General features: G+C 49.7%; 1 protein-coding gene across 5 annotated transcripts in view; it reads left to right on the top strand.

The window, feature by feature from the left end:
• LOC139235145 (ubiquitin-conjugating enzyme E2 D4-like) overlaps positions 1 to 16,679 on the top strand; it is a 50,814-nt gene extending 34,135 nt beyond the window's left edge. For 4 of the 5 annotated variants that reach the window (XM_070866367.1, XM_070866366.1, XM_070866365.1 and 1 more), the window contains exons 3-7: positions 7,044 to 7,075; positions 7,165 to 7,242; positions 7,332 to 7,437; positions 13,694 to 13,787; positions 14,554 to 16,679. In XM_070866367.1, the coding sequence (XP_070722468.1) occupies positions 7,044 to 7,075; positions 7,165 to 7,242; positions 7,332 to 7,437; positions 13,694 to 13,787; positions 14,554 to 14,599 (356 nt within the window). In that variant the 3' untranslated portion in view covers positions 14,600 to 16,679. Of the gene's footprint in view, positions 1 to 7,043; positions 7,076 to 7,164; positions 7,243 to 7,331; positions 7,438 to 13,693; positions 13,792 to 14,553 lie in introns of those variants that run through there. The other variant, XM_070866368.1, reaches the window with a different exon arrangement.
• Positions 16,680 to 17,378: the final 699 nt, after the last annotated feature.

Here is a 17,378-nt window from a genome sequence, read left to right as displayed (position 1 = left end):
CTCATCCAGGCAGCGAGTTCCAAATCCCCACAACCCTCTGTGTAAAGAAGTCCCCCCCTCAAATCCCCTCTAAACCTTCCACCAACCACCTTAAAACTATGCCCTCTCGTAATAGACCCCTCCACCAATGGCAATGGACCCTTACTATCCACTATGTCCAGGCCCCTCAATATTTTGTACACCTCAATGAGGCCCCCTCTCAACCTCCTCTGTTGCAATGAGAACAAACCCAGCCTATCCAATCTGTCCTTATAACTAAGATTCTCCATTCTAGGCAGCATCCTAGTAAATCTCCTCTGCACCCACCTTATCCACCTGGCCTGCTACTTTCAGGGATCTATGGACAAGCACTCCAAGGTCCCTTTGTTCATCTACATTATTAAATGGCCTACTGCTTAATGTGTATACTTTTTCCTTATTAGCCCTTCCAAAGTGCATCACCTCACACTTCTCTGAATTAAATTCCATTTGCCACTGCTCTGCCCACCTGACCAGTAGATTGATATCCTCCTGCAGCCCGTCACTTTCCTCTTCATTATTAACCACACAGCCAATTTTAGTGTCATCTGCAAACTTCTTAATCATACTCCCTATATTCAAATCTAAATCGTTGATATATGCCACAAAAAGCAAGGGACCCAATACTGAGCCCTGCGGAACACTGGAAACATCCTTCCAGTCACAAAAACATCCATCAGTCATTACCCTTTGCTTCCTGCCTCCGAGCAATTTTGAATCCAATTTACCACTTTGCCCTGGATCCCATGGGCTTTAAGCTTCATGACCAGGCTACCATGTGGGACCTTATCAAAAGCCTTGCTAAAGTCCATATATACTACATCGTACGCACTACCCTCATCGACCCTCTTGGTTACCTCCTCAAAAAATTCAATGAGGTTAGTCAAACACGATCTCCCCTTAACAAATCCGTGCTGACTGTCCCTAATTAATTCTTACCTATCCCTTTTTCACTTCTTAAACAAGGGTACTACATTAGCAGTCCTCCAATCCTCCGACACCATGCCCATATCCAAAAAGGACTGGAAAATGATGGTCAAGGCCTCTGCTATTTCCTCTCTTACTTCGCTCAACAGCCTGGGATGCATTTCATCCGGGCCTGGGGACTTAGCTACTTTCAAAGCTGCTAAACCCTTTAATACTTCCTCTCTCACTATATTTATTTCATCCAGAATATCACACTCCTCCTCTGTAGCAGTATCTGCATTACCCCTTTCCTTTGTGAAAACAGATGGCAAGTATTCGTTAAGAACCCTGCCAACATCTTCTGCCTCCACACAAAGATTACCCTCATGGTCTCTAATAGGCCCTACCCTTTCCTTAGTTACCTTCTTACTCTTAATATATTTATAGAACATCTTAGAGTTTTCCTTAATTTTACAGGCCAAGAATTTCTCGTGCTCTCTCTTAGCATTCCTAATATTCTTTGTAATTTTGTCTCTTAACTTTCTATATTCCTCTAAAGATTCTATAGTCTTTAGCCGTTGGTATATGACATAAGCGTCCCTTTTTTTCTGAATCCTCCCCTATAAGTCCCTACACATCCAGGGGGCTCTAAAATTATTTTTCCCAGCCTTTTTCTTCAAGGGCACATGTTTGGCCTAAGCCTTCCGGATCTCCTCCTCAAATGCCTCCCACTGTTCCAACACTGATTTATCCACACGTAGCTGTTTCCAGTCCACTGTGGCCAAATCACTCCTTAACTTAGCAAAATTAGCTTTTCCCCAATGCGGAACTTTTATTTCTGGTCTATTCTTGTTCATATCCATAACCAACTTGAATCTGACTGAATTATGGTCACTGGCACCCAAATGCTCCCCACTAATACCCCTTCAACCTGCCCAGCTTCATTCCCCAAAACTAAATCCAAGACCGCCCCCTCTCGTTTTGGACTTGCTACATACTGACTAAAAAAATACTCTTGAATACATCTCAAGAATCCTGCACCCTCCATACCCTTCACACTAAATTTGTCCCAATCAATATTTGGATAGTTAAAATCCCCTACTGTTACTACCCTATGGTTTTTAGACTTCACAGCAATTTGCCGACATATTTGCTTCTCTATCTCCTTCCCACTGTTTGGGAGTCTATAATACACACCTGGCAGTGTTATCACCCCTTTTTTATTTTTCAGTTCGACCCATGTGGCCTCATTTGATGATCCCTCCAACATACCATCCCTCCTCACCGCTGTAATTTCTTTAATCAGTACCGCAACCCCCCCCCCTTTTTCCCCCCTCTCTATCTTGTCTAAAAATCCTGTAGCCAGGAATATTGATCTGCCAAACCTGCCCTTCTTTCAGTCATGTTTCTGTAATGGCTATATTGTCAAACTCCCAAGTGTCTACCTGTGCTCTTAGTTCATCCGCCTTATTCGCTATACACCTTGCATTAAAGTTTATACCATTCAGCACAGGAAGATCTCCTTGCTTACTAAACACTAAGTCCTGTTTCCTCTGTCTTACAGATTTGATTTCTAGATTCTTGCTATCCAACTTCTGCTTTACTTCCCTCCCTTTTGAATTCGTTCTCGGGTTCCCATTCCCCTGCCAAGCTAGTTTAGACTCTCCCCAACAGCAATAGCAAAACTCCCCGTGAGGATATTGGTCCCGGCGCTATGGAGGTGCAACCCGTCCGGTTTGTACAGGTCTTATCTCCCCCAGAAGTGGTCCCAATGTCTCAAGAATTTAAAGCTGTCCCTCCTACACCAATTTTCCAGCCACGTGTTCATCCTCTCTATCCTTCTATTCTTATACTCATTAGCACGTGGCACTGGTGGTAACCCGGAGATTACTACCTTTGAGGTCCTACCCTTTAATTTTCTTCCTAGCTCCCTAAATTCTCCCTGTAAGACCTCATCCCTCATTTTACCTATGTCGTTGGTCCCGATATGGACCTCTAGCTGTTTACCCGCCCCCCCCACAGACTGCCCTGCGTCTGCACTGTGACATCCTTGACCCTGGCACCAGGGAGGCACAAAACCATTCGGGAGTCACGTCTACGGCCGCAGAAACACCTGTCTGTTCCCCTAACTATAGAATTCGCTATCACTAAGGCTTTTTTGTTCTTCGTCCCTTCCCCCTGTGTAGCTGAGCGACCCATGGTGCCTTGGAATTGGCTCTGGCTGCACTCCCCAGAGGCATCATCGTCTTTACCGATACTCAGAAGTGAATATCGGTTTGAAAGCGAGATGGACTCGCGGGGGGACTCCTGCACTACCTGCCTAGCACACTTACTATGTCTGGTGGTTACCCACTTCCCCTTTGCCTGCACACCTTTAAGCTGCGTTGTGCCTACCTCCTGAAACGCGCTACCCACGTAGTTCTCAGCCTCGCGGCTGCATCGTATTGACTCCATTCCAAAACGCAGAGCTCGAGCAGTTGAAGCTGGAGACACCTCCTGCACACATGGTTGTCTAGGCTGCACGAAGCGTCCAGGACTTCCCACATGCCGCTGGATGTGCGCTGCACTGCCATCCCTCTAGTTAGCCTTATCTAGTTTAAAAGCTACTTAAAAAGAAATCGAGAAAAGAGAACTCACCTCACCGACCTCTGTGGCCTCTCGAGCTCCAAGCTCCCAAGCTGCTTAAAAAGGAAAGGAAGTGGGGGAGGGGTCCCTGCCGAGGAGGTTGTCGGGCGGACCGGCAAGGAGGCCCCAGGTAAGGGCAGCGGCGGGTGGGGCCCCGAGATCGGTGGGTCCGGATTCTGGAACATTTTACGGATTCCGGACGACCCTGCCGCCAATTGTTCCGGATTCTGGAACTCCAGGTTCTCGACGCTGCACCTGAACAACAACCTGTATTTATATAGCACCTTTAACGCAGTAAAACGTCCCAAGGCGCTTCACAGGAGTATTATGAGATAAAAAAATTTGACACCGAGCCGTGTAAGTAGAAATTAGCACAGGTGACCAAAAGCTTGGTCAAAGAGGTAGGTTTTAAGGAGCGTCTTGAACGACGAAAGAGAGGCGGGGAGGTTTAATGAGGGAGTTCCAGAGCTTGAGACCCAGGCAACAGAAGGCATGGCCACCAATGGTTGAGCGATTATAATCAGGGATGCTCAAGAGGGCAGAATTAGAGGAGCGCAGACATCTCTGAGCGGGGGCTGGACGAGATTTCAGAGATACAGGAAGGGGCGAGGCCATGGAGGGTTTTGAAAATAAGGATGAGAATTTTGAAATCGAAACCAATGTTGGTCAGCGACCCCAGGGAAGATGGTTCTTGGTGCGAGTTAGGACATGGGCAGCTGCGTTATGGATCACCTCTGGTTTACTTGGGGCAGAATGTGGGAGGCCAACCAGGAGTGCATTGAATAGTCAAGTCTAGAGGTAACAGGTGTGGATGAGAGCTTCAGCAGCGGATGAGCTGAGGCAGGGGTGGAGCCGGGCGATGATACAGAGGATACATAGGTGGTCTTCGTTAAGCTGCGGATATGTGGTCGAAAGTTCATTTCAGGATGAAATATGTCACCAAGATAGGGAACAATCTGGTTCAGCCTCACAATTGCCAGAGAGGGATGGAGTCGGTGGCTGGGGAACGGAGTTTGTGACGGAGACCGAAGACAATGACTTTGGTCTTCCCAATATTTAGTTGGAGGAAATTTCTGCTCATCCAATACTGGATGTTGGACAAGCAGCATGACAAAGTAGAGACTGGAGGGGTCGAGAGAGGTGCTGGTGAGGTAGCTGGGTGTCGTCAGAGTACATGTGGAAACGGACGCTGTGTTATATTGCATCAATACAGATGACAATAATACTGATGCATCCTGTTAAATTCGGTACATTGGACACACTTGATTATGATCTAGTCGGTGAGGCCTTCAAATAAAACCTTTATTAAAGACATTAAAAAATGAAGGACAACTTGGTGTAATCATGTTATTGTGAAGTGTATAATTAAAAAATATATTTTTCAAGTCCAAATTTAGACAGCAGAAATCTGTAATTGTGTGGGAAATGGGGGATGAGAAAGTGCTCAGTTAATGTTGTGGGCAATGTGTGGGAGGCATTGGGGGAGTGAGTGACTGGGTTGCACATGCAAAACCTATTCTAGGTGTGGACTTTTGGAGTTATGGGAATAGGTTCACTCACGAAATGTGACAGAAATGTGATGACGGAATTATGTAGGTGCAAGATATTATATAATATATATTTATATTAATATGTATGATGCTCAATTACACTTCTTTAGCCAGCGATATCAATGTTGTATATTCAGGGAGTCAGCTGCAGGATCTATGCACAGCATGCTACTGCAGCACTGTCTATTGTTTCCTGCATCTATTCCATTATAACTTCCTATGCTCATAATTGTAACAGAAACTGCCTATATAAACTTGTCGCACTGTAAATACACCCCCTCACCAGTGAAGGCGCCATGATGCCACCATCGTTGGCACTATGGGTGTTGACATTGGAATCAAGGGCCAAATATATGGCTGTAAAATGGGGTGCAACTCACCTTGATCTGCTCTGGTCCAATTCCGGCCCGCGTCGGGCCTCCATTTCCCCGCGCACAACACAGGAGACGGACCAGTATAAATAATGTTTGCTGCCCTTTCTGTCAGTCATTCCTGAAGTCCTGTGTATCAGGGCAGATTGGTAAGATACTAGGAAATGTTGGTATTCAGAAGGATTTGAATGTTCTTGTACGCAATCACAGAAAGTTAACTTGCAGGTACAGCAAGCAATTAGGAAGAAAATTATATGTATAATGCAAAGGGGTTGTGTATAAGAGTAAGGAAGTCTTCCTACAATTGTACAGAGCTTTGGTGAGCGCACACCTGGAATACAGTGCACAGTTTTGTCTTCCTTATCTGAGGAAGGATAGACTTGCCATATAGACGATACAACGAAGGGTCACCAAACTGATTCCTGGGATGAGAGGGCTGTTCCATGATGACAAACTGAATCGGTTGGGCCTATATGAGAGAAGATTGAGAGGTGATCTCACAGAAATGTATAAAATTCATAGAAAGCTTGACAGGGTAGATGCTGAGAGGCTGTTTCCCCTGGTTGGCAAGTCTAGAATTAGGGGTCATAATCATGTGATAAGTGGTTGGCCATTTAGGACTGAGGTGAAATTTCTTTATTCAGAGGGCTGTGAATCTTTGGAATTCTCTACCCCAGACCTGTACCCACCTGTACTGTACCCCAATGTTATACAGTGACAGACCTGTACCCACCAGTACTGTACCCCAGTGTTATACAGTGACAGACTTGTACCCACCAGTACTGTACTCCAGTGTTATAGTGACAGACCTGTACCCACCAGTACTATACCCCAGTGTTATACAGTGACAGACCTGTACCCACCAGTACTGTATCCCAGTGTTATACAGTGACAGACCTGTACTCACCAGTACTGTACCCCAGTGTTATACAGTGACAGACCTGTACCCACCAGTACTGTACCCCAGTGTTATACAGTGACAGACCTGTACCCACCAGTACTGTACCCCAGTGTTATACAGTGACAGACCTGTACCCACCAGTACTGTACCCCAGTGTTATACAGTGACAGACCTGTACCCACCAGTACTGTACCCCAGTGTTATACAGTGACAGACCTGTACCCACCAGTACTATACCCCAGTGTTATACAGTGACAGACCTGTACCCACCAGTACTGTACCCCAGTGTTATACAGTGACAGACCTGTACCCACCAATACTGTACCCCAGTGTTATACAGTGACAGACCTGTACTCGCCAGTACTGTACCCCAGTGTTGTACAGTGACAGACCTGTACTCGCCAGTACTGTACCCCAGTGTTATACAGTGACAGACCTGTACTCGCCAGTACTATACCCCAGTGTTATACAGTGACAGACCTGTACCCACCAGTACTGTACCCTAGTGTTACGCAGTGTTTCTATGAGAGAGGTGTTTAGGAGGAGGTGAAACCTTGGGGGGGGGGGGGGGGGGGGCAGGATGTTGGAGAACGACAAATAGAGAACAGGAATGAAGAAAGTAATTGCTGAACTTGGGAGAGAAACCACCTGACACACTTCTTTCTTTCACAGATTTCCATTGGCAAGCCACGATCATGGGGCCAGTAAGTACCCTCCCTCTCTCTCTTTGTACAAAGTGCCTTTTGCTGTCGGCTGATGTTTTTGCTGATCCCTTTCTTCTGTTTTACTATAGAGTGACAGTCCTTACCAAGGTGGTGTCTTCTTCCTGAATATCCACTTCCCCTCCGATTATCCTTTCAAACCACCCAAGGTAAGGGCTATGGCTTGGCATTTTAACCAGTGTTGCTTTCGTCAGTGTGCTAGAGGGAATAACCGTCTCATTTTCCCTCCTCTCTGTAGGTTTCATTTACAACAAAGATCTATCATCCAAACATTAACAGTAATGGAAGCATTTGCCTCGATATTCTGCGCTCACAATGGTCCCCGGCTTTAACACTGTCGAAAGGTAAGGGCGGCCTCTGTGCATTGACCCGGGGTTATGGGGTCGAGCAGGGGTCATCAGACTCGGTGGGTAAACGCTCCTCAATCCCATTTTTTGCTTACTTAGCTGTTCTTAGCCAGGGTGACATTTGGAATGGGACTCTCGGCCCTGGTGCTAGGTCAGATGAACAATGGCCTGGTGTCCTGCTGCAGGCCAGTTAGTGACCCTGTGTGCACCTCGGCTAAGGGCAACATTGGTTTTGCCACCAATGTCCTCCGTTGTCAAAGAGCGAACTAAACTGATCCTGTCGTTAACTGCTGCCGGTATCCGAACTCTCACCCATCATCCCTGTACTCGCTGACCTACATTGGCTCCTGATCGGTAGTGTCTCAATTTTAAAATTATCATCCTTGTTTTCATATTCGTCTACGGCCTCGTCCATACCTTTCTCTGTAACCTCTGCCATCCCTACAATCCTCAGATATCTGCACTCCTCCAACTCTGGTCTCTTGTGCATCTCCCACTGCCTTCGCCCTACCATTGGCGGCCGAGCCTTCAGCTGCCTAGTTTCTAAGCTCTGGAATTTCCTCCCTAAACCTTTCCATCTCTCTTCCTCTTTCTGCTCCTTTAAGACGCTCCTTAAAACCTGCCTCTTTGACCAAACTTGCTTGTCCTAATATCTCCTTATGTGGCTCGGTGTCCATTTTTGTCTGATAACGTTCCTATGACGAGCATTTGGACATTTTACTATGTTAAAGGTGCTATATAAATGCAAATTGTTAATGCCATATTTCTGGCACGGGCAGTGATCCTCATCGGCAGTCCCTCGGGATCGAGGAAGACTTGCTTCCACTCCTGAAGTGAGTTCTCTGGTGGCTGAACAGTCCAACACGAGAGCCACAGACCCTGTCACAGGTGGGATAGACATTCGTCAGGGGAAGGCAGGGTGGGACAGATTTACCACACGCTCCTTCCGCTGCCTGCGCCTGACCTCTTCACGCTCACAGCGTTGAGATTCGAAGAGCTCAACGCCCTCCTAGATGCACTTTCTCCACCTCCGGCGGTCTTCGGCCAGGGACTCCCAGGTGTCAGTGGTGATGTTGCACTTCACCAGGGGAGGCTTTGAGGGTGTCCTTGTAACGTTTCCGCTGCCCACCTTTGGCTCGTTTGCCATGAAGGAGCTCCGCGTAGAGCAGTTGCTTTGGGAGTCTTGTGTCTGGCATGCGAACTAAGTGGCCTGCCCAGCGAAGCTGATCGAGTGTGGTTAGTGCTTCAGTGCTGGGGCTGTTGGTGCACCTGTCCTCCCAGAGGATTTGCAGGATCTTGTGGAGACATCGTTGGTGATGTATCTCCAGCGACTTGATGTGTCTTCTGTAAGTCGTCCATGCCTCTGATCCATACAGGAGGGCGGGAATTGCTACAGCCATGTAGACCATGAGCTTGGTGGTAGGTTTGAGGGCTTGGTCTTCGAACACTCTTTTCCTCAGGCGGCCGAAGGCTGCAGTGGTGCACTGGAGGTGGTGATGAATCTCCGCATCAATGTCTGCCCTTGTTGACAAGAGGCTCCCGAGATATGGGAAATGGTCCACATTGTCGAGGGCCGCACTGTGAATCTTGATGACTGGGGGGCAGTGCTGTGCGGCGAGAACAGGCTGGTGGAGGACCTTTGTTTTACGGATGTTAAGCATAAGGCCCATGCTTTCATGTGCCTCGGTGAATACATCGACTATATCTTGGAGTTCTGTCTCCGAATGTGTGCAGACGCAGGTGTCATCCGCGTACTGCAGCTCAACGACAGAGGTTTGGGTGGTCTTGGACCTAGTCTGGAGGCGGCATAGGTTAAACAGCTTTCCACTGGTTCTGTAGTTTAATTCCACTCCGGCGGGGAGCTTGTTGACTGTGAGGTGGAGTATGGCAGCGAGGAAGATTGAGAAGAGGGTTGGAGCGATGACGCAGCCCTGTTTGAACCCGGTTTGGACACGGAATGGGTTTGTAACGGATCCGCTGGTAAGGATCACAGCCTGCATGTTGTCGTGGAACAGGCGAAGGATGTTAACAAACCTTTGGGGGCACCCAAAATGGAGGAGGACGCTCCATAAGCCCTCATGGTCGACGGTGTCAAAGGCCTTTGTAAGATCGAAAAAGGCCATGTCTCAGGGCTGGCGCTGCTCCTTGCGTTTTTCCTACAGTTGTCGTGCTGCAAAGATCATGTTCGCACGAAATCCGCACCTTGACTCCGGGAGGAGCTCCTCGGCCACAGGGAGAAGACGGTTGAGGAGGACTCTAGTGACAGCCTTCCCAGTGGTTGACAGCAGGGAGATTCCCCTGTAGTTGCCACAGTCAGATTTGTTCCCCTTTTTAAAAATGGGCACCATCACTGCATCTCTGAGATCGCCTGGCATGCTCTCCTCCTTCCAAATGAGAGAGATGAGGTCATGTATCCACGCCAACAGCGCCTCTCCGCCATATTTTAGCGCCTCAGCAGGAATTTCATCCGCACCCATAGCCTTGTTATTCTTGAGCTGTTTTATGGCTTTGCTGACCTTATGAAGCATTGGGGTTTCACTGAGGTGGTGGCAGGTTGCATGCTGCGGGATGGAGTTGAGAACACTCGAGTCAAAGGCAGAGTCTCGATTGAGGAGATCTTCAAAGTGCTCCTTCCAGCGGGGCCCTGACAGCCTCGGTGTCCTTGATGAGTGTTTCCCCGTTCTTTGCCGGGGTGGGGTGGGGTCTTGGGAGTTTGGACCGTAGGTGGCCTTGACTGCAATGAAGAAACCGCATATGTCGTGGCTGTCGGCCAGTTGTTGTATCACCTGCACTTTCTCCATCCACCACTTGTTCTTTAGGTCCCGGGTTTTTTGTTGGACCTCAGCCTTGAGCCGTCTGTAACGTTGCTTTGCTGCTCCCGAGTTGGGTTGTTGCTTGAGGTTTAAAAATGCTTTGTACTTACGATCTATTAGTTCTGGGATCTCCTGATTGTTTTCATCAAACCAGTCGTGGTGTTTTCTGGTTGAGTGACCAAGTGTCTCTTCACAGGCACTGGTTATAGAGGCCTGGAGGGCAGACCAAGTGCTGTGGGCATTCAGCATCTCAGGGCCATCAAGGCATGCCAGATTGACTGGGAAGCGCTTTCTGTATAGGGCTCTTTTAGTATTAATTTTTTTGTGGCACTGCTTCTGCTGTACCCTCTGCTTTGGGGCAATGTTAATATTGATGATGGATCGGATTAGGCAATGGTCCATCCAGCAGTCAGCTCCCATCATGTGATCCAAAGTAGGGCTCGCAGCTTATTTCCTCCTCCTGTTTTCCTAACTCCCCTTACACCTCTCCCCAGAGCTGCCCATATCCTTATTCACAGCGACCCAGCTCATCAGTTCATGGCCAGAGAGTGAATCTCAATCATCCACACACGGAAGGTACTGGAAGTGATTCATTTCTTGTTTTTATCCCTATGAAATATAGAGGTTAGATAGAATTCAATATTAAAAATATATCTCCACATGCCTATCTGTATAACTTGAGATAGCGTGGTGTACCGTGTGGAGAAGGAGTGAGCCTGATCCCTTGTGTTAGATGGACTGAGTTACGAGAAAGAAGGCAAATGAAAAGGGGCTTTCATAATATGAGATAGTAAGTCGAGTAGAAAAGGCCAATCCTGGACACATTCAAACTGGGAAAAAGGCAAATTCAGTCCTTCACCCGGAGCGATTAATACCGGCATTACATTCCAAGCAAAAATTGTTCGAGGCTGTAGTGGGACCCTAGCTCTCTTTAAAATGATATAAGTTGATGGGCAAAATGTCTTTTGTACCCCGTGTGCAATTCCAGGCCCCACACGTGGGATCTTTGAGTACATCGCTACATAAGTGCGAGATACTGTGGTGGGATTGTTGACGGAGGTAGGTTCACTGCTGCTCTCCTATACGTGCCCTGCTGGGGAGAAGGCGAGACACTGGGGTTAGGAGCCAGAGTTCAGCCTCTCTTACACAGCACATCAAAGAGGCTGGTAAACTCACAGCCTCGCAATCGAGCTAACGTCCCCTTTAAGTTTACTTTCTCCTCCAGTGGGAGTGCAGGCACCCAGCAGTGGCATTGATATGTGTGGGGAATCACAGACGGACCGTGTCCCATCACCCTGTGGGGAATCACAGACCGACCCATGTCCCATCACCCTGTGGGGAATCACAGACCGACCCGTGTCCCATCACTCTGGTTAATCACATCGACCCGAGTCCCATCACCCTGTGGGGAATCACAGATCGACCCGTGTCCCCTCACCCTGTGGGGAATCACATCCCGACCCGTGTCCCCTCACCCTGTGGGGAATCACATCGACCCGTGTCCCATCACCCTCTGGGGAATCACAGACAGACCCGTGTCCCCTCACCCTGTGGGCAATCACAGACCGACCCGTGCCCCTTACCCTGTGGGCAATCACATCGACCCGTGTCCCATCACCCTGTGGGGAATCACATCAACCCGAGTCTCCTCACCCTGTGGGGAATCACAGACCGACCCGAGTCCCATCACCCTGCGGGGAATCACATCGCCCGAGTTCCATCACCCTGTGGGGAATCACAGACCAACCCGTGTCCCATCACCCTGTGGGGAATCACAGACAGACCCGTGTCCCCTCACCTTGTGGGGAATCACAGACCGACCCGTGTCCCATCACCCTGTGGGGAATCACAGACCGACCCGTGTCCCATCACCCTGTGGGGAATCACATCGTCTCGTGTCCCATCACCCTGCGGGGAATCACTGACCGACCCATGTCCCATCACCCTGCGGGGAATCACAGACCGACCCGAGTCCCATCACCCTGTGGGGAATCACAGACCGACCCGTGTCCCATCACCCTGTGGGGAATCACAGACAGACCCGTGTCCCCTCACCCTGTGGGGAATCACAGACCGACCCGAGTCCCATCACCCTGCGGGGAATCACAGACCGACCCGTGTCCCATCACCCTGTGGGGAATCACAGACCGACCCGAGTCCCATCACCCTGCAGGAAATCACATCAACCAGAGTCCCATCACCCTGTGGGGAATCACAGACCGACCCGTGTCCCCTCACCCTGTGGGATATCACAGACCGACCCGAGTCCCATCACCCTGCGGGGAATCACAGACCGACCCGAGTCCCATCACCCTGCAGGGAATCACATCGACCCGAGTCCCCTCACCCTGTGGAGAATCACAGACCGACCCGAGTCCCATCATCACCCTGCGGGGAATCACATCGCCCGAGTTCCATCACCCTGTGGGGAATCACAGACCGACCCATGTCCCATCACCCTGTGGAAAATCACAGACCGACCCGTGTCCCATCACCCTGTGGGGAATCACATCGTCTCGTGTCCCATCACCCTGCGGGGAATCACAGACCGACCCATGTCCCATCACCCTGTGGGGAATCACAGACCGACCCGAGTCCCATCACCCTGTGGGGAATCGCAGACCGACCCGAGTCCCATCACCCTGTGGGGAATCACAGACCGACCCGAGTCCCATCACCCTGCAGGGAATCACATCGACCCGAGTCCCATCAGCCTGTGGGCAATCACAGACCGACCCATGTCCCATCACCCTGTGGGGAATCACATCGTCTCGTGTCCCATCACCCTGTGGGGAATCACAGACAGACCCGTGTCCCCTCACCCTGTGGGGAATCACAGACCGGCCCGAGTCCCATCACCCTGCGGGGAATCACAGACTGACCCGTGTCCCATCACCCTGTGGGGAATCACTGACCGACCCGAGTCCCATCACCCTGCAGGGAATCACATCAACCAGAGTCCTATCACCCTGTGGGGAATCGCAGACCGACCCGAGTCCCATCACCCTGTGGGGAATCACAGACCGACCCGTGTCCCCTCACCCTGTGGGATATCACAGACCGACCTGAGTCCCATCACCCTGCGGGGAATCACAGACTGACCCGTGTCCCATCACCCTGTGGGGAATCACAGACCGACCTGAGTCCCATCACCCTGCAGGGAATCACATCGACCCGTGTCCCATCACCCTGTGGAGAATCACAGACCGACCCGAGTCCCATCAGCCTGTGGGCAATCACAGACCGACCCATGTCCCATCACCCTGTGGGGAATCACATCGTCTCGTGTCCCATCACCCTGTGGGGAATCACAGACCGATCCATCGCCCTGCGGGGAATCTCAGGCATTGGATCGAGGCTGGTGAGTATTCCTGCTGAGTCATGAATCTGTGGAATACAATGTGCTGTTAAGTAACCTGTTATGTCCCTTTGTCCCTCAGTTCTTCTGTCTATCTGTTCGCTGCTTTGTGACCCAAACCCTGATGATCCTTTGGTACCAGAGATTGCACACACCTACAAATCTGACAGGGAGAAGTAAGTATTGAGGAAAGCAGCTCATCTTAGGACTAATTAGCCCCCTATTTGCTGCACAGGTTGGAGTTTGCGTGGGAGCTAGCAGAGTGGGTTTCATGGATGAGTGGATGTAAATGCGATTTTAGTTTCAGCTCTGCTTTCAATCTCTTATATTGAATCTTCCATCAAGGCCCCTTGACTGGACAGGCTGCTTCTTCCGATCTTGTCCCATCCTTTCACAATGTTTAAACGCTTCTATCGCAATGTTCTAATGGACAAAACCCCAATTCCTCAGTTATAGAGTTCACAAAGGTACACCTTGAATACTGGATTCAGTTTGGGTCTTCTGGCATAAGGGAAACGGCCCAGCTCTGGGAAGGATGTAGGGAAGGGCCCTGGAGCTGAGTTAAGAAGAATGGTTGGAAAAACATGGACTCTTTGATCCTGAATGGAGGTGGGTGAGAGGCACCTTGTACCTAAAGGTCAATAAAGTACAGATTCAAAGTTAACGCTGACTTAGACCAAGTGGACTTGGGGGCATATTTTGGGGGAGGCAGGTTGCAGGTGGGGAGGGCGGCTACAAGTAAGGGGCTTTCCCGATTTGGGGGAGGGGGGCAGGCTTCAGGTGAGGGGGAGACTTCCGGATTGCAGGTTTCCGGATGGGGGGCGGGCTCCAGATGGGGTTTTCTGGATTGGTGGGGGGGCCTCTGTATTTGCCCTGTGTTGGTGTCAGAGTGACGGTCACGAATTTCAAGCTGCCAATAATTCTCTCTCTCTTTCTCTTTAGGTACAACAAACTGGCCAGAGATTGGACAAACAAATATGCAATGTAAAAGTGGCAAACAAGAAAAAAAAACTCCTTTACATAATCTGGAATGCAAAAATAAACGCTGGCTGCAGTTTTATGGAATCCCATGTGCCATTCACAATGAATTTTATACTTGGTGATGGGCAAGGGGCTCTCTGTGTCTGAATGCTGAGGCATTCTATCCCTGGTTCGAGCAGTCGGCCTGCCATATATGGATGTGTATTTTGAAATATACATATATATATTTCTTTTTTTTTTTAAATCGCCAGTTTCTGTGGCCGCAGTCAAATGTTCGCTGGTCCCCAGCATTTACCAGTCACAGAGGGAGGGAGAGCAACTCCATAAGTGTTTTTTTTTGGAAATGTGAAGCTTGTTTTTCTGCTCTATTTATGCTGTCTGCAGTGCATCCTGTAGAGTGAGTGGTTTTTTATATATAGATGATATACCTGTCTGTATATACACACATAGAAACGACAGAGCCTCTTGAGCAGGGTTTTAGTGAATAGTGCGATTCATGCCTGTGTGTCGACACGGTTGCTCCGCGCCTGCTGAACTTTGCTGAGAATGAAGGCTCCTTTGCAGATACATACTGGTGTGGGGCTTCTGGCCTGGCTCCCATCTACTTACAAAGCAGTTTGTTTTGAATTATCCTCCCCTTCTCTTCGCCCCCCCCCCCCCCCCCCGCGCCAGGTTACCTCCATTGGGATGCTGCTCCCTCGACCCGGGGTGTATGGGCTCCGCTGGTGCCGGCGCCCCCGGATCTCTTGCCACTCTGGTTGGCAGCGGGTGGTTCAGTTGTTGCCTCGTCCCGTCTGCACCTGCTCGCTCTCCAGCGCAGGCCACGGGCTGGTGATTCTCCCCCGCTCCCCCAATCCCTGAGACCGGGAGTCTTGTGGGGCTAGCTCACTTGAGTTCCAGCGCAGAACCTGGGAACTTCCTCATTTGTTAACTTCTGCCTCACTGTTCGCAGCCATTAGGAATACACAATATGTTTTTAATCGTCTTTCCTCAGCACCCCCCTGCCCCCAAACAGCATGCTGCAAACGGCAGAACTACTGCACCAGTCTGATGGGTGCGCTCGAGATTCCCGACTAGTACTGTAGCCCATGCTCGCTCGTAAATGGACTGGTGCTATCCTTAGCCCATTATAAATTGAAGCTTTACAGTCAATCAGCAGAGGAGACTTTCATTCCATTACCCTGGGCGAGCTTGGAAACCAGATCCGAAATTAGATTAGTGAATGCTGGTGGGCTCAATGACTATAGGATCCATCGGCTTTCCAGCAACAGCCACTGGGCAGCAGCCAGGTCAGTGTCTGAACTTCCCTGTACCCAACCGCTGGAGCACTGGAACATATTGTCACCCCAGCTGAGGCCTAACTCGGCAGAGAGTAAGATCAAAGAGAGAAAAAAGCTGCAATGACTTCTGGGATCTCACTGGTCTGAGCACATCAATGCACCCGTGTTGCAAAGGCCTGAGGGAGGGAGCTTGCCATTGGTCCCTTTTGGTTTTACCAACCTTTGAACTTCAGCTGGCGGGGCTAGTGAGAGCAGTGGCCACTTGGACAGTGTTTAATTCTGCAGTAATTTCAGTCAAGGACCTTGTGTTTCATTGCTTTTAGAATTAGGGTGGTTTCATTGCTGCCTGTGGCCGTGAGCCAGCTGGCGTCTAGCCCAGGATGGCCAGGTTGCCTCACGAGGGTAACTCCCAGCAATAGTACACATACACTGCATCCCTTCCCGTATGTGCAGGATTCGAAGTGAGTTTGTAAATGAGGCCACTGTATTGAATCCGTGCCTGCCGCACTTTACCTGTGTGCAGTCACGCCCGCTCAATCAGATGCAGGCTTCAAGGCAATTTGTACACTCCTTTACAAACTGTAACGTATTCTTTTAAAATGACAAACTAGGATTTAGAATGGAAAAGATCAAATATACATGGTTTTTAAGTTTAAAAAATGACGGGGTTTAACACAGCTTTCACTGAATGATCTAGCCTCTTTTGTCAGTACCATGTAGTGTTTTGTCTTTTTTAACAGTATGTTTGAATATGCAAAGTCCTTTCCTACGCTGTGTGAATAAATTGGTGGCTGGTTTCTGCTGTAACTTGCTCATTGTCTTTGTTTAGGAGAAGCATTGACCCTCTGGGCCAGGAACGTGGGCCATTCGGTGTCTCTGGGCTAGGAACGTGGGCCATTCAGTGTCTCTGGGCTAGGAACGTGGGCCATTCAGTGTCTCTGGGCTAGGAACGTGGGCCATTCAGTCTCTGGGCTAGGAACGTGGGCCATTCAGTGTCTCTGGGCTAGGAACGTGGGCCATTCAGTGTCTCTGGGCTAGGAACGTGGGCCATTCAGTCTCTGGGCTAGGAACGTAGGTCATTCAGTGTCTCTGGGCTAGGAACGTGGGCCATTCAGTCTCTGGGCTAGGAACGTGGGCCATTCAGTGTCTCTGGGCTAGGAACGTGGGCCATTCAGTGTCTCTGGGCTAGGAACGTGGGCCATTCAGTGTCTCTGGGCTAGGAACGTGGGCCATTCAGTCTCTGGGCTAGGAACGTGGGCCATTCAGTCTCTGGGCTAGGAACGTGGGCCATTCAGTCTCTGGGCTAGGAACATGGGCCATTCAGTGTCTCTGGGCTAGGAACGTGGGCCATTCAGTGTCTCTGGGTTAGGAACGTGGGCCATTCAGTGTCTCTGGGCTAGGAACGTGGGCCATTCAGTGTCTCTGGGCTAGGAACGTGGGCCATTCGGTCTCTGGGCTAGGAATGTGGGACATTTAGTCCCTGGGCTATGAACGTGGGTCATTCAG

The sequence above is a fragment of the Pristiophorus japonicus genome, chromosome 22, assembly GCF_044704955.1.
Source record: "Pristiophorus japonicus isolate sPriJap1 chromosome 22, sPriJap1.hap1, whole genome shotgun sequence".
NCBI classification, from domain to species: Eukaryota; Metazoa; Chordata; class Chondrichthyes; family Pristiophoridae; genus Pristiophorus; species Pristiophorus japonicus.
This window is presented reverse-complemented; position numbering and strand designations above follow the sequence as displayed.